Source organism: Diplotaxodon limnothrissa, linkage group LG3 (genome assembly GCF_057381915.1).
Source record: "Diplotaxodon limnothrissa isolate DT_005_m linkage group LG3, D_limnothrissa_male_GT1.1, whole genome shotgun sequence".
NCBI lineage: Eukaryota > Metazoa > Chordata > Actinopteri > Cichliformes > Cichlidae > Diplotaxodon > Diplotaxodon limnothrissa.
The window spans coordinates 30,056,221-30,077,141 of NC_140598.1; the positions used below are offsets into that span (position 1 = coordinate 30,056,221).

General features: G+C 40.9%; 1 protein-coding gene across 1 annotated transcript in view; it reads left to right on the plus strand.

The window, feature by feature from the left end:
* The window catches only part of LOC146635296 (butyrophilin-like protein 2), a 614,223-nt gene that overhangs the window by 107,584 nt on the left and 485,718 nt on the right, over nt 1-20,921 (plus strand). The window contains exon 2 of the mRNA XM_085350082.1: nt 18,611-18,976. Coding sequence (XP_085206208.1) covers nt 18,611-18,976 — 366 coding nt within the window. The remainder of the gene's footprint in view (nt 1-18,610; nt 18,977-20,921) is intronic.

Below are 20,921 nucleotides of genomic sequence, written 5' to 3' on the forward strand. Positions count from 1 at the left end.
AAATATTATACTATATACCCTCAGAGTGGATATAGTGGATGTAGCTCAGTTGGTAGAGCAGGTCGCCTATTAATTGGAAGGTTGGTGGTTCAAAGACTATGTATGCTGAATGTTTGATAGACAACACATACATAGAAAGAGCATTGAAAAAATGTTCTTGGGTGAAAGAGGCAAATTTGAGTACTCAGATTAGAATAAGAACTGGTCCATTTACCATTTACACACCAAACTGCCACCCAGGTCAGTGTGTCCCAGGGCAGCTGTGGCTACAATGTAGCTTGCCATTGCCAGTGTGTGAATGGGTGAATGACTGAATGTAGTGTAAAGCGCTTTGGGGTCCTTAGGGACTGAGTAAAAGCGCTATACAAGGCCATTTACCATTTTTACAATCAGAGCAGCCCCTTCCTCCAGAGGATGTTTTGATGGCGATCCCTCATTTGTGAAGTCCATCAGTATGTTTCTGCCTGTTCAGTCTGCACCCAGACCAAGTCATTGAGCTCACCACCTGCTGGTTTACTGTTCCCCACAGCTGTGATCCTACATCATGGTAGATTTCCTCACTAACCTCCAGGTAAAGTCACCATACTAACTATTGCAAACTGTTTTTCCAAGGCTGTGTATTTTGTTTCTCTACCTAAGCTTCCTTCAGCCTTAGAGACCTCTCAGCTTTTCACAGATCACATCTTCATGTTACACAGAATCTCTGGTGACATTGCCTTGAACTGAGGACCCCAGTTCACTTCTCGTGACTGACTAATGGTCAAACAAAGAGGACCAACCAGGAATTGGAGGCCACCCTCACTGTGTGTTCTAATCAAACCCATCAACTTAGGGCTTGCACCTGGCCTGTGCCAAATACCTCCAACATTTGATGACCTTCTCTGCGACTGGATTATTCCTGTTTGAGGCTTTACTGGAGTATCATTTTTTCCAGGCCAACAAAGTGAGTTCTCTGTTCTTTCTGTCCAGCATCACCTTTGACATTGCCACCAAGGTGGACCTGCATAAAACTATGGAGCAGAACAAGCTTACGGTCATTGGATCTCGGCCCTCATCTACACTCCAGGTCAGAAAGTTACTTCCAAAAGTATCCCATTGAGGACCAAATCCCCCAAAATGTCTCACAATTACATTAGTCCATTTGGGATCAAGTCACTCATCAACCCATCACTGTCCACCTTAAGCTCCCCAGAAATGTGACAGTTCACAATATGTTCCACATCTCCAGTTCAGTCCAGTCCACTGTTCACTCTTGGTGATATGCTTCTGTCAAAATAAATATGTGGGAGCACAATTAGCTGAGCTTTCTCTCTGACCTCAGTATTTGTCTCGAAATTCAGGTATTCATCTGGAAAGTTCTGCAAATTCAACCTCAATCTCTCACCACTGTATTGCTGTGTTTGCAATATGTCACTAAGATAGAGAACTTCTCTAAGATCGTGGATCATGCTTGCTAGATGGAAAAAAAGCTTTTCCTTAATAAAACTTGAACTCTACAAGTGAAAGATTGAGGAAGATTAAAATCCGAAGATTGGGAAGATGATTGGACTTTCGATTTTGATTTTTTTTTTTCTTAAAAAAGCAGCATAAATAGTAAGAGTTTTGCATTTCTGAAGCAGGGAAGGAGAGAAGAAGTCTCAGGTCCAGTACCAAAGAAATGTGGTAAGAAGAAATATATATGGTCACAAAACTGACATCATTAACAGATGAATTTCTTTTGTACTAACCCAAGCTTCTAGCTGACACTTTAATTCAGCTGTGTTGGAGTAGGGATGCATCTAAAAGCTGCAGGACGGTAGCTCTCGAAGAGTGGAGTTGGACACCCCTGCATTATGCCATACAATTTTCTTTGTGAAGGTCACTGTTATTCATTTATTTATTTAAACTGTGGAAATTTTGTTTGACAACAAAATGTATTCATAGCCATGCTAAATGAATAAACGCGTTCTGTGTAAAATAAGATGGACTTCAAAATTTATACGCGTTGGGGAAAAACCTTTAAGACTTTACACAGGTTGGTGGTTAAGCCCTTGCTGCTCCTTAGTGAACCCCAAGTTGTTCTCTGATGTCGGAGTGTGAATGTGTTTGAAGGCTAGAAAAACTTCCTTCCATACATATAAGTGAGTAAGGCGCTGTATGAAGCCCTTTGAGTGCTCTAGTAGAGTAGAAGAGCACAATAGAATATCCAAACACTGAGTGCAGAATACTTGCATAATATTAAACCGGGGCAGATGCTTGAAGCTTACTATGTTGATTATTTGTGCTCAGATCATTTCGTGATAGAAATGGAGCTTTTAAAATGATAAGGCATTATTAGAGAATTAAAGTATCTGTTAGTGATATCATGTGACAATCCAGTGTTTGAAAATATTTATTATAAAAAACATAGATGACTTTAAACCCTCCAGTGCTGGTTTTGGTATAGCTGAGGTGTTAGCATAGCTTAAAAAACATACTGATTAATTAATGATCATAGACCAAAAAACGCATGTACTCCTCACACGTCAGGTTTTCAAACAGAAATAAATCAAAGAAGTTATACTCTTGAAATACTGCTGTAGACGGGAGTCTTGAAACGATAACTGGCTTAGCGTGTTTAAATGTTCTAACATACTGTATATGCTTTTATGTAGAATCCAAATAAAAAAGGATTAAAGTGAATAAATAAAAGCTTAATGTAAAATTATTTAATTTTCTTTGTGAGTGACGGTGTTGGCAGCAGGTGATCATGTCCGTGCGTTTGTTTGTCCGTGCAGATCTTTAAATGTCCAAACCAGAATGTTAAAGCAGACCCTGAAGTTAATGGGGAGTTTGTACAACCTATCTAATATAAAACATATTAAGTTAAAACACTTAGACACGAGAAATGAGTGTCTAAGTGTTAGAAATGAGAAGAAAATACAGAGACGTTATTGTTACAGATAAAGCTCCTGAGGTCTGAGGGCCTACGTGCACCAGCAGCAGAACATATCAGACCAGTCACAGTTAAAATAACACAAAGGTTACAGAAAGGTTTTTATTTCTAAATTATTTGAGCTTTGAGCCATTGATGAACTGCAGCACTTTCTCCAGAATTTACACATTAAACATCTTAACCTACTTTTAGTTGCTTTACTTGGTCCTTGTGTGTTGATCGCGACTGTGCACAAGCTTTTTCCTTATTGCTGCCTCCCTAAAGCACTCTGTGACTGGTTGCTTGTCTTGAAAAGTGCAACATTAATAAATTTGGCTTACTTTAAACCTCCTCAAAACAAACAACCTAAAGAAATCAAACCTTCAACGCTCTAATTATGAACCATGAAATCCAAAAACAGCTGCCACAGTAATGTTGGTTTTATGGACCCATGTTGGTGGATTTTAATTTATTTATTTATTAACACAGTTCAGAGGCTACAGAGATGCACTTGTGTGGAGTCGTCTAAAGATCTTTTCATGGTACGCAGAGTTTTGCAGACCCGGTTTAGTTAAATCAAAGATGGTGGCAGCGTGTGTGTGTGTGTGTAGGACACAGTCAGCAGGAGTTCAGGTGGAAGATATTTACTCTTATTATTTATTTAAGATATTTACTGAGCTGCTGTAACTCTCTGTCTGGTCTCAGCCATGATGATGGAGCTCGTTTTCCAAACCTTGTATCTACATTTTTTTTCCTGTGACGTCAAAGGTCAAAGGTCAGATGAAAGGCATCACAGTTAGGCAACTGAAGCTCCTCTGCTGCCACCTACTGGCTGTTTTATTCTGTTACTGATGCCTTTACACAGTGCATGTACTCCCTGGCCACTTTATTAGGTACACATTGCTAATACTGGGTTAGGCCATGTTTTCCTTCAGAACACATTTTTAGAACTGTATTTATTTTCATACCAAAAATGTTTGTTATGTTTACAGGAACATTTATAATGAGAAAGAAAAAGTTATTTCGTTTCACATTCAGAGGGAGGACGGCTGAGCTCCGACATTTTTCAGTAATTTCACTCATTTTAAACCTCATCTGACAAAATGTAACCTTTGAAGGTCAAAGGTCAGACTTAAACAGACTGCTCCTATGAACACAAAAAAAGAGAAGAGGGGGAGGACACTTGTGTATTTCACCCTCCCATTAAGTCGTATTTCCTTTGGTATTTATTGCGTTGTTGTAACCGCTGCTCATTTTGTAATTTGTCTTTCCTCAGTGCTTCTACGCCAGCAGAGATGTGAGCAGAGGAGGGAGGAAAATGAGACGTCTTTCAAATCTTCCTTTAAAAGTGAAGTCAGTGAAATGATGTTTGACTCAACTGCATCATGTACAGTTTTGAGACTGACTGCAGCTGGGTTTTATCATCTCAGGTGTTCATGACATGTTTTATTTAGAGACGCTTTTGGTTAAATTCATAATTTAGATCATGTGACAGACATCACATCTTTTTAAGATATCACACACAGAAACAGTGAAGGGCAGAAGGTTTGATCCTCTTAAAGAACTGAAATAATCCGAATAAAGAGGACAAGCTGTTAAAGGAGTCCTCGTTCTGTGGTTTCTATATTCCAGGTGTGACCACAGCTGTTTAACCTCTGCATCCTCCATCTGCTGTCCTCCAGACGCCTTTTAGGACCTGGGACATGTTTCCAGCTTCCAGATGTGTAAAAATACATCCCAAAGAAAAGCTCAGGTCTCAGGAGGAAACATAGTTTGTTTGTTCTCCTGTAACATTCAAGGTCAAAGGTCACATAAAACTGTCAGGCGTTGGGAAAACTAATGCTGCACTGCTGCCACCTGCTGGCTGTTATCATGCAGTGACTGATGCCGCTATCTATTTACACACAGTGCATACATTCGGCGGCCACTTTATTAGGTATACCTGGCTAGTCCCATGTTGGGATTCCTTTTTTCTTCTGAGATATTTAAATTCTTCATGGCACTGATTCAACAAGCTACCGGAAACATTCCTCACAGATTCTGGTCCATATTAAAATGACTGCATCACACAGCTGCTGCAGATTTGTCCATGATGTGGATCTCCTGTTAAAACCACCTCCTAAGATGATCTGTTGGACTGAGATCTGGTGACTGTGGAGGCCATTGGAGTATTTCTGTGAACTCATTGTTATGTTCAAGAAATTAGTTTGAGATGATTTGATTTTTTGACATGGTGCTTTATCCAGCTGGGAGCAGCCACCAGACGACACTGTGGTTATAAAATGATGCACACAGTCAGTTAGAATACTTCACTAGGCTGTGGGCTTTGAACAGTCCTCAGTATGGGGTCCAAAATGTGCCATTAAAATATCCCCTGACCAATACACCACCAACGAACTGTTACTTCTCCCTTCTGCAGAAGCAACAGGATCATGCTTCTGCAAAACTCATCAGACCTGTGCTGTAACTCTGCAGTTACCCTCAGTTTAAATCTCTAAAAAGTTAATTTTTCAGCAGATTCTGGTTTATGTGAGTCATCTTCTTCCTTTTCAGAGCAGAATGGCAGAAATATAAAAAGGTTCTCAATTTGAACTTCACTGGATCCACTTCATCCTGTCTATATGCCAAAGGGTTGAGTTCTGCCGTGTGATTGGCTGTTTAGATATCTCTGCACCTACTCAGTGGTTTAACCAGCAGTTTAATAGGTGTGCCGAATAAAGTGGCACACCTATTTAAGTGGACTCACAGAGGATGGATTTGTTGTGTCAGTTTGTGTCAGTTTATGTTGTTGTTGTTTTTTTATCTATATAAAACAACAACAGACTCGGGGTTCCTACCAGCTGAACAGCAGCTGGAGGCAGCGTTGAGCAGATGAACCTGCTCGCTGACTTTCTCTCGCTTTGACTTTGAAACTGTAACGAGAGACACGATTTACAGATTAATTTTCATTACTGTAAAGATCATTACTGATTACTGTTACACTTTAGTGCCAGTAGAGGGCAGCACCGCACCATGGTTTATTCTTGGGCAGCTGTGCGAGAGTTGCTGACTTTCCCTACAAACTGCACCAGGTCTGTTAAATCAACTTATCATTAAAAACCAGAGTTCATTCATATGACCACAACCTTCCACCGGGGGGCGCTTTAACATAAACACACATGTCAGTTTTTATTAAAGACAATATCACCAGCATGCTCAGAAGAACTCAACACATTTTACATAAAGACAGTTGTGAAAGTTGGGAAAGTGAAATTGTTCCTCCTGCTTTTAGTTTGTGGCTGAAGTTAACCTGTGTGTTGTCTTTGTTATCTGCTCTGAAGGTGACTGAAGTGTGTTTGGGTTCAACACAACAACTCACGTTTTCCATCAGACATCTTTGTGAAACCCACAGAAGCACACGAGAAGATCAAGTGAGACCAGAGTTTATTGAACCTGCAGAGAAACCAGATCACTGTGGAGACGACAGCACACTTAGAAATAACATATAAATAACAGGAAAGTTACTGAAGACATGAAACTTGGATTACACCTACATTTTAGTTACATAACATTTATTATTGTTTATGTATAAATGATGTCTTGGTCATGCTTTTATTCTGAAAGACCTGGTGAAGAAAATATTCTTTTTTAATATAAAAAATCTAAAAACTAGTTTAAGAAAGTTAAATTTTTCCAGCTTCTTTATAAAAGAAAGAATAATAATAACTCTCCATTTAACTTTCTGCCCTCAGAGGTTGTGTGAGGTTTCCTTCATGAGGAGAAGAAACAGAATATAAACCAGTGTGTTTACAGTGAATGTGTCAGGTCTGAGCTGCTGTGGGGACCAGTTAGAGAGCAGCAGCTGGATCCCAGTGGTTGGACTGGTGGACGACTTCAGTGAGGAGTCGATGACATTTGGCTCTGGTAGAAACTCTGCACACACAAACACACAGGAGGAGAATATAAGCACAAAGCAGAGCCTCTCTGTTCTCTTTATATACAGCAAAGCATCAGGACACGTCAGTGAACGCATCACAGTTACAATAATATAACTTGGATCACATAACATATTGAACTTTGGACACATTTTCTGCTGATATATGACGAGTATATGAACAGTATCAGATCACACAGCATCTGCAACTTCGCTCAGAACCTTAATACTGCTGCTATCACTCTGAGCCCTGATGGAGAAAGAGTAGCAGCTGTACAAAAACAAAACTGAGGTAATAGTCTTTGGCGCCAAAGAAAAACGATTACAGGTCACCAGAGAACTTCAATCTATACATCTAAAAACCACAAACCAGGCGAGAAATTTGGGTGTAGTGATGGATGCAGACCTAAACTTAGAAAAACACATTAAGACAATAACAAAGTCAGCTTACTATCACCTCAAGAATATATCAAGGATAAAAGATCTGATGTCTCAACAGGACCTGGAAAAACTAGTCCATGCATTCATCTTTAGTAGGCTTGATTACTGTAACAGCATCTTTACAGGTCTACCTAAAAAATCAGTCAGACAACTACAGCTCATTCAGAACTCTGCTGCTCGAGTCCTCACTAAGACCAAAAAAGTGGACCACATCAGTCCAGCTCTGAGGTCTTTACACTGGCTGCCTGTCCGTCAGAGGATAGACTTTAAAGTTCTGATGCTGGCCTATAAAGCTCTGAATGGTTTAGGACCAAAATACATCAATGACCTCCTGACCCAGTATGAACCTTCCAGATCCCTCAGGTCATCTGGATCCGGTCTTTTATCAGTTCCCAGAGTCAGAACCAGACACGGGAAAGATGCATTCAGCTTTTATGCTCCTTATATCTGGAACAAACTCCCAGAAAGCCTCAGATCAGCTGAAACACTCAGTTTATTTAAATCCAGGTTGAAGACTCACCTGTTCTCAGCTGCATTTGAATAAAGCACCAAATCCACACTTTTAACAGTATATAAAATCAAAACAGATAAAATCAGAACAGTAGATAAAATCAGTAGTTAATGTAAGTTTTGAAATTTAAGCTTGTTTGTTTGTTTGTTAATTAGTTAGTTAGTTTATTTGCTTGTTTTATTCAATTTTAAATCATGCTTTTTATTTGTTCTTGTTTCTAATGTCTCTGTAAAGCACTTTGAATCACCTTGTTGTTGAATTGTGCTATACAAATAAACTTGCCTTGCCTTGCCTTACCTCTGAGCTCTCGTCTCTCTGATGATGAACGTCCATAACTGATGTGTTCACTTCTCCCTGCTGAGCAGACTCCAGCTCCATTACTGTCTGAAACACACATGGAGGACGTCAGTGCAGGCAGCACAGTCTCTGAAATAACCTCAGTAGTATCTATAACACAAAAAGGTTTGTTGAACATTTTTTCTCTACAGTGCAAAAACTGTGAGATGACTCGTGACTCGTGGCAGGTCTGACTCATAGAAACACGATTACAGATCAGGAACGTGTTTCTCATCAAAGCCGTCAATCATCAAAAACTTGTAAAACCATCTGACCGATCCTGTCAGGAGGCTACATCTGCAAAACTACAAAATGAGCCACATAAAGAAAGTCAAATCCAAAAGACCAACACAGCTGAATAGATCAGGTCCTGGCAGTGACACGAGTTAATCAGAAACCAGAAGCTGGATGATCACAGAGTCATTTCTGATAAGTGCAGGTGGACAAACACTAAACACAGCATTTACTGTAAAGGTCACCCAACAAAACATAATAACAGCAAAGCGACTTGTGATCATTTGTCAAAGTTGTCAGAGTTTAAAGGGCAGCCTGGATTCTGCAAACCTCCTTAAAGTTAGAAAATAAACACACACCAGCACAGCCGACAGGAAGGACGACTTTCAATGAAAACTACATGTAAAAATTTTAATATGATAAAAAAGCTGCTGAACTGGAAGCTCAGCTTCCTGTTCATGAACTTTAAGACTTCAGGCATGTTGTCTCGTTGCATTTTTGGACGTTGCCCGATGTCCTGCTGGCACAAAATAAACACACTCTGAGAGTTTCCAGCTTGACCAAACAGATGTTTCCATACAATGATTATTATGGATATATTATTTCTGACTTTCTCTGTCTGCTGTGTTTCCTGGATTTGTGAGCAAACACAAGAAAAAAGTGCAGTCTGTCCTTGTTGAGTTTCTTAGTTTGATTCAGTGAGAAGAGTCTGGAAGAGGAGCTCAGGAGGAGCAGGAAGGAGGAGGGAGGAGCAGGAACTAGCAGTAGTTTCGCTTTGTCAAAAGGAGGACTGCAGCTCACCTGTGGACTCCACCATGATTGTTTGAGTGAGTGAAAATTCATTTACTTCTTTCTTTAACCAGGTTTGTCACACAGTTCTCTTATTCAGCCTTTAAACAGACAGATCTGAGTCTACAGTTTAAAACACAGCGAATACAATGTGATGATGGGAAATGTGGAGCACTGCTTTCATGATTTAAATCTGGGGTCAGGCAGGGCCCGAAACTGGTGCTTTATAATAAATATGATGATAATAAGAACTGAATTACACATTCAAACGCAGAGCTCCTGCTGTAACCTTCACTCTCTAGGTTTCTCCTTTTCTTCACTCATCTCAGATTTCAGGCACAAACACGTCGCAAACAACATGAGTGATACTGGTGTTGGTATGTGATTCATATCAGCATGATGGGATTGATGCTTTAGTTTGTTTCTAAAGGAAACGTGTCTCCACATGTTCCCTGTTCTGATCTTTACCTGTCCTGTGATCATGTGACAAAAGGCCTGAGCAAATACATTTAAGCTGCAGCGAGTGAGAAAGAGGAACACGAGGAGGTGCATTGAGGTACCTCCACACCATGGAGCTGAGTGGAAAACAGAGCAAACAGCGATGTGTTTGCTTCAAATTCTCTGCTGTGGCAAAACCACCGACCTCAGACATGAAGCCTGAAAGCAAAGCTCCACTTTGATTTGAAAAGCCTGTTTAAAAACAAGCTAGCCCTCTTTTGCACGCTGTTGTACTCAAACAACAAAAGTTTGGTGATTACGCTGTGCCTTAAAGTTTTTTTTCTTTATGTTGTGACACCAACACCTCAGTGTTGAGTAAAATGATGCGTAGCAGAGAGTTTGACCTTTGACCCGAGGATGGAGCACTCCTTCCAGGTGCCAGATCTGCATGAGGCCGTGCTAGCTACAGCTAAGCTAAGGCTGATATCATTTTTATAAATGTTTACATTAAAATAATCAGTTTTCTTAATATGTGCATCCACATGTTGTTTACAGACAGATTCTGGTTTATTTGTTTAGACAGCAGGTTTTGGTTTGTTGCCTCAGAGCAACATTGTGCAGTTAGGCCACTTTTCTTACAATAATGGTAGCAGTGGTTCCAAACTCTGGTCCTTCGTTCAAATATAAACCAGGAGCCCCAAACTCTCAGAATGTAGGGTAATATAACACTAACATTAATGCCATGGAGGGCTAGTCTCACCCAAAGTGCTTTAGAGACGGGCACATTTACACTCCAGGTGTCTAAAAACAAACAGTTTCAAAATGCATGAAAAGCTCAAAGGTGTGATTTTTCCATTATTTCTAATAAAAAACAAATCTCACAGTGATTTAATGATCATTCAAATGTGTTCACAAACTGATGTTTGATCTCATGAATCCTGGCACACTGCTCTCCACCTTTAAAACTTGATATCGTGGTACCAGTATTTACTCAGTACTGGAAGATAATCCAGTTCTGCATTGTCACACACTGCTAGAAAGAAAGGAGGGAGCTTTGATAACCAAGCTCACCACAGCCAGGTGTAGCTCATGAAATAAAGCACAGCAGAGAAACCAGAACAGACACAAGCAGACAGACACGCTTGTGTGAGTTTTTTAAGGTGGACTTGGACACAATACGAACAGGCTGTGTGGGCGTTCTCTGTCTTGCCTGGAGGGGTGAAAGGAGGAAGTCTCGGCTGAATCCAAAGACGTCATGTTTGAAAATGTGTTTCTGTGCAGTTTCCATGGTGACGGTATTGACATTTATATCCCTGAGTACTGTCTGTCAGCAAGCTGTCAGTTTGTTTCTGACATGAAGGTGTGCAGTAAGGCCGGGCTGGTTCCTCTCATGCAGCAGTTTCTCTGCAAACGTCTCCAGTTTAACAGAACGATATCTCTTTACATTAAAAGTTCTTAAACTCATAGTTTCATAAATATTGATCACATGTTAGCAGTTAATCTTCTCTCTACTGCTGTGAAACACAAAGAGAGAATCTAACCTTTTATCACCCAAGATTCAAGAGACAAGATTCAAACAGGCCGTCTGAACTTATTTTATTAAGTTTTGGAATTAAATCACAAAATTCTCAGCTTTCAGGAGCCATTTGAATTTTCTCACTGGTCTAAAATGTCTGATGAGTTACAGTAACGTGACGCACACATGCTAAAATCTTGGCAGAGCTGATTTATCTGCCTTGTTAAACTGTCTGAGCACAGAAAAGCAAAGGACAGATGCACCAACAGGTCAGAACATCACTTTATTTAAACAAACAGCCTCCTGGTCGGAGAGCGTGTCCTATTCTCAGTCTCCTGATGACGACTGGACCCCGACTCTCACCTCTCCTACTTTCCTTTGTTTAGTCATCCTCCTCCTGGATTTCCTTCCACCTCATCAGCAGTAATGACTGATGCTAACCTCATCAGTCTCATCACCACCCTCTTCTCCAACTGTAGTCTCATAAAAAGTCCACTAGTTTTCACAAACCCGAGAAGTTACTTTCCTGCAAAGTCCACACATGAATTCAGAATAAAAAAACAACAACAGAGTTTTCAAAATCTCCTTAAAGTCATTTAAAGGAGAAATAAGTAAACTACTTAATGTTTATGCTTCCTTGTTTACTTCCCTGCTGAGTCATTTAACAGGGAGTGTCCTTTTTCCAGCTGTAAAAAGAGAAACTGTGTCTCTGCTGCGCCGATAAGGAGCTCTGTGACTGGTTTTGTGAGACTGCTATTCACACTTGAATGAGAATGAAGCGACACTGCTTTGGATCTTCCCTCATCCTTACGTGCAGCTGTGGATAATCTGTTGAAGGTAACCACTAACACTACTAATGCTATCATCACTGCACTTTAGAGCTAATGTGAAAGAAGCAGCTCAGGCTGTTAGCAGCAGCACGGAGCCCTGATCTGTTTATACAGCGTTCGAACGACGGCCAACTGTCATCAATCGAGACTGGAGATAGCATGAATGACTGTAATTCTTCTGCTCTCATTACATGAGTGCACACACTCATTCTGAATGTAAAGTACATGTGTAATTTTACTTTTTACATGCCTGTGTAATTTTATGTAATTAATATAAGAAGTAAAGCTCACAGGGCGCACACATCAGCCACAAGCTCAGGTGAGCAAACTCAGTATGAATCCATTAAAAGTTTGCCAGGCTCTTAATACACAGCAGTGATGATGTGGCCTGTTAGCGGAGTTAACCGGAACAGATCCAAACATGGATAACATTTTAAAAGCCAACAGTAAACATTATGCAACGTAGTTAAAGAGGTTTGTGCAACAAAGGCAGGGCTGTGAAATTACTTTTAATGTGTAGCTGATGATAAGCCAAAACATCTCCATCAGCTGGATGCAGGTTATGATACTGCAGATGTGACTTCACTGACCTGATTCACACATTTTTGGTAAAAATATATAAAATAAAATAAAAAAATTCTTCATGGATCGTGTTAAAGCGTTCAGACACTTTTATCTGTTTATCTATTTTTGCATTTGGTAGCGATGCTGTGATGCTTTCATGCTGCAGCTCCTCTTTACTTCCCACGGCCATGAACTCAAGCTAATCCTCGTTTCTTCTGTCTGCTCACTTAAAATGAGCGGTGTAGATTAGATTAGATAAGATGAAACTTTATTAATCCCTCGGGTGGGTTCCTCTGGGAAATTCGGTTTCCAATAGCAGTTACAGAATGTGAGCAGAAATATACCACATATACACATATATAAATACAGAGACATATATAAATACAGAGTATACAAAGGAATAAATAGAATAAATAGGAATAAGAATACAAAGGAAGTGCACATTTTAAGTATTGTCTAGTAGAGTCTAATTGTAAGTAGCAAATAACTAATCTGAAAGGGGCGTTTCACCGATCAAATGACTCTTCAACAAACATCCTTTGCCATTAGTAACAGCCACTCCAGAGATGTTTGCTGCAGGAAACAACTGATCTGCTGATTTAGCACACAAAAGAAAACAATCCTTTGAATTCCAGTAATGATTTTATCACTGAGTGCTGGTTTGTTTGTGCAGAAACAAGAAATATATATGAAATATGTATAAAGCAAGAAAAAAGTTACAGAAAATCATAAGAGATAATATAAACTATCAGTGGAAAAACCAAATGAATGCACTGATATTCTCGTCACAGCACAGTCAGAGGTTTCAGTAACGACGGCTTAATAAGATGCACATATAAAATGTTTAAGTCGCCTGTGAGGAAAACAAACATAATCTGAGCAAATAATTTCATTTCACACGCGCAGGTGTTCATCACCACTCGTCCAATTAGACTCTTTGTGCGTAAATTCCACTAAGAAGCCATCGTCCACGCCGCCTTCATAGTACAGAAAACCCGGGTTAATAGTGACGTCACCTCTGTGGAGAAGATGAAGATTAAATTAAATCCTGCTTCGTAGTACAACAAAGCAGGATTTGATCTTGTCCACAGAGGCCTTTGTATTACGAAGTAGCATTTCAACTTATCTGGCTAACTTCGTGGTTAACTCTGGGATTTTTGTACTATCGGGGTAAATATCCCATGGTTACTTATCCAGATGAGAGATCAACAGGTACAAACTAACTAACCGATCAATTTTATGGAAAATGACGTATCCATTCCTGGAAGATCCCTCAGTTGTGTGTGGATAGTAGCATTGCCTTAAATCAGGGGTGGGCAATTCCAGGCCCCGAGGGCCGGTGTCCTTCAGGTTTTAGATCTCACCTTGGGTCAACACACCTGAATCACATGATTACCAGGCCTCTGGAGAACTTCAGGACATTTTGAGGAGCTAATTTAGCCATTTAAATCAACTGTGTTGGTTCAAGGACACACTAAAACCTGCAGGGACACCGGCCCTCGAGGCCTGGAGTTGCCCAACCCTGCCTTAAATATTTCATTAGTGAATAATGTCTGTGTGCATTTAGAGGCAAGTCTACATACGTTCATGCAGCACTTTTAGCACTGAAATACTGCAGTGTAGCTTTTCCTGCTGATTTACTTTAACCTCCTAGGACCCTGCATCCACATATGCAGTGGACATCACATTTTGGGTTATTTAGACCAAAATACTCAATTCTGCTCTACAAGGGCCTGATATCCACTTACGAGAACGTTATACTGCTACTGTTCTATCAAAATTTTAAACTAATATCCTCATATGTGGCTCTTATTTTTCATAAAAACAAAAATAAGGTAAAAAACATTTGATAATTCTTTGTTTTTACATTCATCGGGCCCCAATATGCCCAAATATCAAAGAGAAATAAAAATGCATGCCGTGGAAGAGTTCGTGTCTTAGGAGGTTAATTCTGTTGTGAATGACCATGACAGACCCGGTGACACATTTATGCTTTGCAGCATTCTTTATTAACACTCAGGGTTGCTGTGCATACACACACAGAGCTGCAGCTCTCCCGCTGCCGGCTCAACATAACCAACAACAATCACAATGAAGGACCCAGTGCCATATTAAGTTAGCAGGGCACGATTGCGAATGCCGTGCAGGGGTGTCTGCCTTCCCTGCACGGCCCACCACATCTGTATTTGTCATGGTTGCTGTGTGGCAGGCAGGCAGGAGTGGTGGACCCAAAATGCAGAACTCCAACACGGAAGTGAAACTAAAAGCGCAGCTTTATTCCTGGAGAAAAACATCGTACAAACTAAACTCACCAAAAGGAAACCAAAAGTCAGAACAGAGGAACCAATGACTGAAACACTGGAAAAGAAAAACTAAACTGGAGCAGGAGACTAAACACTAGGAACATAGAAGCAGAACACACAGCTAGTAGAGGGTACGACGCAACACTGACTCAGAGAAACACAGGGACTAAATACACTGGGAAGTAACGAGGAGAATGAGACACAGAAGGAGGGCACAGCTGGGGGAAATTAGAACTGATGAGACAAGCAAAGCAGGACACATTCACATAAGACACGGACCTACAACGTAAAACAGGAAGGATCACACAGAGACGCGAACTTGACACAGTGGAGACAGCAACTAAGAAACACAGAGACATAAACCATAAGGCAGAGGACTCTAAGAACCGAGAGACACAGAGGGGAACCCAAACATGCAGACACAGACTTACACAGAACAGAGGGGACATAGAGAAACATGAAGGGAAAGGGATCGAAACTAGAAACCATAGAAACTCACACCAAGTACAATAATACAAAAATCACAAAGAACTAAAACGCTGGGTCAGGAGACCCAGGACCCTGACAGTATTATGTTTTTTAACCTATTCCTGTTTTTATAATCTTATAAAATAAAATACTATAATATATAGCATAAGCTTCCTCCAGGCAGGTGTCAGTATACTTATCCATGTTTGTGAATGGTTGTTGCCAATGGAAACCCATCCATACTTAAACTGGAAAACCTGGAGTTAACTTAGTGACGTGAATCCAGACATCACACAGCTATTCTGGGTATGTTGATTATGTAGTACAACTTGAGGTACTTTAAATAGATTTTAATATAATGTAATGTAATAATGTAATCACTGCTAAGATACTTTGGTAGGATTATAACTTCTCCTTGAGCTAAACACCTGGTAAGATTATAATCTTTAAAACACACAGGATAATCCTTCCTGCTATTGCCAATTACATTTTATTTACATAGCTCCAAATCACAATAACAGTCGCCACAAGGCACTCATGAGGATCATTGTTGGTGTTTCTCATAGTGATGAACACTTTGACATGCCAAGCAGAAGGTTGCTGGTTTGATTCCAACGGGAAACATACATGCTCTTGTGGCAGTAAGGCTTTTAAACTGTGCCAAATGAAACACGGCAGTGTGTGAATGATGTGGTGAACCTTTGTGACAAAGGTCTTTTTTGTGTATCTGCGGGGATGTTCCTGCTGATTACATTCTTAGTAAATCACTAAGAATACACCACTACTCAGCTAGTCTAAGCTATGGAGTAGTCATCCAGGTATCACTTTAAATTTAATGTTCAATGTCAGACTGTGTGAAGTGAAACCACCGATTACATTTTTCTACCATAAATCCTCAAATGTCACTTCACTGTGCAGACATGTACATTATGAACACATTAGGTTATAATTTGAAGTGAAGGGAAAAAAGCCTTTTAAATAACTAATCTTCTTACAAAAGGTGTTCATCTAATGTTAAAACATCTCATTTGATCTAATATTAAGTTAGCCGTTTTAACATCTAAAAAGAAACATGGGACTGCAGCATGTCTACAGTTCATGACAAACATCTCTATAAGTGACCACAGCTAAATGTATTCACAGCCAATTGAACAGAGCTAATAATGAGGGGCTACAGCGTCATCTAGTGGCAGATGGCTGAAGATGCAGTGGGAACAAAAACGCATATGTCATAAGTTTACTTTTAAAAAAGCAAATGTATTTACTTTACACATAATCCATCCATAAATCCTGTTGACTACAAAATATTTAAACACATTTACTATTATAAGCAAATATGTTAGACATTAAATTCAATGATGCGTTAAAGGAGAAAAATAAAATGAGGAGAGATTCTCAGCTCTAACTGAAAATCGAACTCCTGTATTTTATATTGTTTTGCAGAACCCACATATTTCATGTCATCTGGTGGAGCTTTATCAAAGATGTGCCGGCTTCAGTGTGAAATATGATGTCGTTGACTAAATCACAAGAAACCCAAGACCCAGCCTGATTGTTTGAGGGATAATTGGATGCCAACTGAATCAAAGTAAATTCAGCTTCTCTGGGATCTTTAGAAAATGAGCTCATTATGAGACTCTGATGTTGAAACCCACAGAAAACAGAAGATGGATGCTGTGAAGATATTCTGCTGGACTCTGGGGTGTGTCTGCCTCCTGCTTCCTGTAACTGCAGGTGAGATTTAAGTGTCTTTGTAAAGTCAGGAGCACCTGCATCACCTGTGTGATAGAAGGAATGTTGGCCAATCACAAGCTACACTGAACAAAAATATAAACGCAACACTTTTGTTACTGCTCCCATTCCCCATGGGATGGACGTAGAGACCTAAAATTCATTCCAGATACACAATATAACCATCCCTCCCAAACAGTGGTCACAAATCAGTCCAAATGTGTGGTAGTGGGCACATCTGCTATATTGAGATAATCCATCCCACCTCACAGGTGTGCCACATCAGGATGCTGATCTGACATCATGAGTAGTGCACAGGTGTACCTCAGACTGCCCACAACAAAAGGCCACCCTGGAATGTGCAGTTTTGTCTCACAGCAAAATGCCACAGATGCCACAAGCAATGAGGGAGCGTGCAATTGGCATGCTGACAGCAGGAATGTCAACCAGATCTGTCGCCCGTGCATTGAATGTTCATTTCTCAACCATAAGCCGTCTCCACAGGCGTTTCAGAGAATATGGCAGCACATCCAACCGGCCTCACAACCGCAGACCTCGTGTAACCACACCAGCCCAGGACCTCCACATCCAGCAGGTTCACCTCCAAGATCGTCTGAGACCAGCCACCCAGACAGCTGCTGGAACAATTGGTTTGCACAACCAAACAATTTCTGCACAAACTGTCAGAAACCGTCTCAGGGACGCTCAACTGCATGCCCGTCGTCCTCATCGGGGTCTTGACCTGACTCCAGCTCGTCGCCGTAACAGACTTGTGTGGGCAAATGCTCACATTCGATGGCGTCTGGCACGTTGGAGAGGTGTGCGCTTCACGGATGAATCATGGTTCACATTGTTCAGGGCAGATGGCAGCTGAGAATGTCCCAGTTCTTGCATGGCCAGCATACTCACCGGACATGTCACCCATTGAGCATGTTCGGGATGTGCTTGACCGGCGTATACGACAGCGTGTACCAGTTCCCACGAATATCCAACAACCTCGCACAGCCATTGAAGTGGAGTGGACCAACATTCCACAGGCCACAATTGACAATCTGATAGACTCCATGCGACGATGTGTTGCACTGCATGAGGCAAATGGTGGTCACACCAGATACTGACCGGTTCTGGGTCCCCAGACCCCCAATAGCGCAAAAAACTGCACATTCCAGGGTGGCCTTTTGTTGTGGGCAGTCTGAGGTACACCTGTGCACTACTCATGATGTCAGATCAGCATCCTGATGTGGCACACCTGTGAGGTGGGATGGATTATCTCAATATAGCAGATGTGCCCACTACCACACATTTGGACTGATTTGTGACCACTGTTTGGGAGGGATGGTTATATTGTGTATCTGGAATGAATTTTAGGTCTCTACGTCCATCCCATGGGGAATGGGAGCAGTAACAAAGGTGTTGCGTTTATATTTTTGTTGAGTGTAGATATAGTCTGATGTCAGAAAAGGAGTTTAAGGGGAAAAAGTGAAACTTTGATTTAATGTGTGACATTTATTTATTAATCTGGTTTCAGGTTAGCCAATCAGAGGACGGTGACCTCTTATCCTCTCTCTGATTGGCTGCTGTAGCGGCGAACAGTTCAAACTTTGACTTCTAACCTCTCTGTTTTGTGTTGTTACCTCTTTCAGATCAGAAAATCATCGCAGCCGAGTCTGGACAGAACGTCACATTGCCGTCTCGAGCTCCAAATGAGAACAAAACCATCACAGTAGTAGAGTGGAGCAGAACTGATCTGGAGTCAGAACATGTGCTTTTGTACCGAGATGAGCAGTTTGAACCAGAAGAGCAGCATCCATCTTTTAAGAACCGAGTGGATCTGCAGGACAGACAGATGAAGGATGGAGACGTGTCTTTGATTCTGAAGGATGTGACGATTGCTGATAGTGGAACATACGAGTGTCGAGTCTTCATGGGAGGGAAAGAACGCAGGAAAAGAGCTCATCTGAAGACTGACCCCATCAGCAGCATCTACCTGAGTGTTGTTGATCCTCCAGGTGAGTGAGTAGAGTTGAGTGTGTGTGTGATCAGAGGTGAAGCTGCTTCCTGGTTGTTGATGTTTGTTTCTAAAGATGTTGTTGATGAGACTTTGTAGAAAGCAGCTGGTCTGAGTGATGTGATCAGAGTGCAGTAGATAATGTCTGACAGCAGTTTGAAGAGGAAATGGATTCTGTTCTGTTCTTCACTCATCACCTACCTGACAGCTGACACCTCACACCTGTTTCTCACCTGCAGGTCGGACAAGAAGACCTGTTGGAGTGATGCTCAGTGTGTCACTTCTTGTTGTTGCTGCTGTCATTGGTTTTCTGATCTACAGACAAGGATCACCAACCTGTCTCAGAGTTTTCCAGCTGATTCGTGAGTCTCCTGCTGCTGTTCCAGCTTCTCAGAGGTGACTCAGATCATCCAGTGGAGAGACACACGAGGACATCCTGAATTTGTTGTTCAGCATCTTTGTGAAAGTCTTGGACATTTTCCTCTGGACATGTTGAAACACTTTAACTAAAGTTTAAGTCCAAAAGTCTTTTTCTTCCTGTTGTTTGGTGCAAAGTGTCGATGATCATCCCAGAAAACATTTTCAGCTTTAATCCTGGTTTCAGGTGAAAGTTTGTCTTTAGCTCCTCACTGTCCTGATGAGCTGCATGAACACCAGCTGGAAGTCAGTTTGTCCATGGGAAGTTTGGACTCTTTTTCTTTTATAAAACATATAAAACATGTAAATTACAGACGTGTCCTGTTTCTACTGTGAGTGTAGCTGTTAGCTCGTGACCTCCTGCTGAGCTAAAGCCTCAGACTGTTTCTGTAGTTTAAATAGACGACACATATACTGACAAGAAACTGTGCCACCATCCTGGAGCATCGGGCTCTTGTCAGTAAATGTTACCATACCGTACAATAGTTTATGTAAATAGCAATTTAAAAACAATACATGGCTGACCAAAGTGCTTCACAGCAGAATGATCAAAAACACAATAAATACATGATGATAAAATAACAGTCTCAGATACCCACTGAGTCAAAAGCCAGCAAATAAAAATTAAATTTTAACCTGGATTTAAAAACCACCACTGAAGTGCCTAATGTGGAGAGGAAGATCATTCCAAAGCTTCAGGCCCACAACGCTTGGTCTCCTCTGAGCTTCAGCTCTGATTTAGGGTCTGAGAGCAACAGCTGCTCAGCTGACCGGAGTGAATGAGGGGGGGGGGGGGGCATAGGGCTTCAGCAGATCAGACAAATATACAGACCATCTCAGGATTTAAAAATCAGTAAAAAGGTTTTAAAATAGATTCACATTTTAATTGGAAGCCAGTGTAAGCAGGCCAGAACCGGAGTAATATGCTTAAATTTAATTTTACCAGTTAAAAACTGTGGCGCAGCATTTTGCACCAGTTGCAGGTGTGACAGGGTGCTTTGGCCAACCCCTATTATAAGGGAGTTGCAGTAATCCAAGTGAGAGGTTATAAAAGCATGGATGAGAGTTTCCAAATCACGCCTGGAAAGAAAAGGCTTAACCTTCGACAGAGTCTGAGGTGATAGAATTTATGTTGCCATCAAAACCAAGTGCAGAGTCAATCTTTACCCCAAGATTAGCAATCGAGCTCTTCAGGTAAGGCTCTGAGTCTACTTTAGTGCAATCGACACAGCTGACCAGCAGAGGGAGGTGTTTGCTCTTATAGTGCAGTGTGACTGTGAGCAGACCTGCACACACTCAGTGATTATGCATTCATACACTATTATTGATGACATCTTTATCTCTGTGCAAAATGCTCCATTATGTCCCGGAAAGCATTTTTCTGAGTGCAAGTTCTCATGGGTGAGTGTTTCCAGTAATCACTGAATGTGGAAAAGACACCATGTAGACGTCTGTTCACAACCATATTCATTGTTATTGTTTAAATAATAATAATAATAAAGGCAAATGAATGATCTGATCTTCATTTC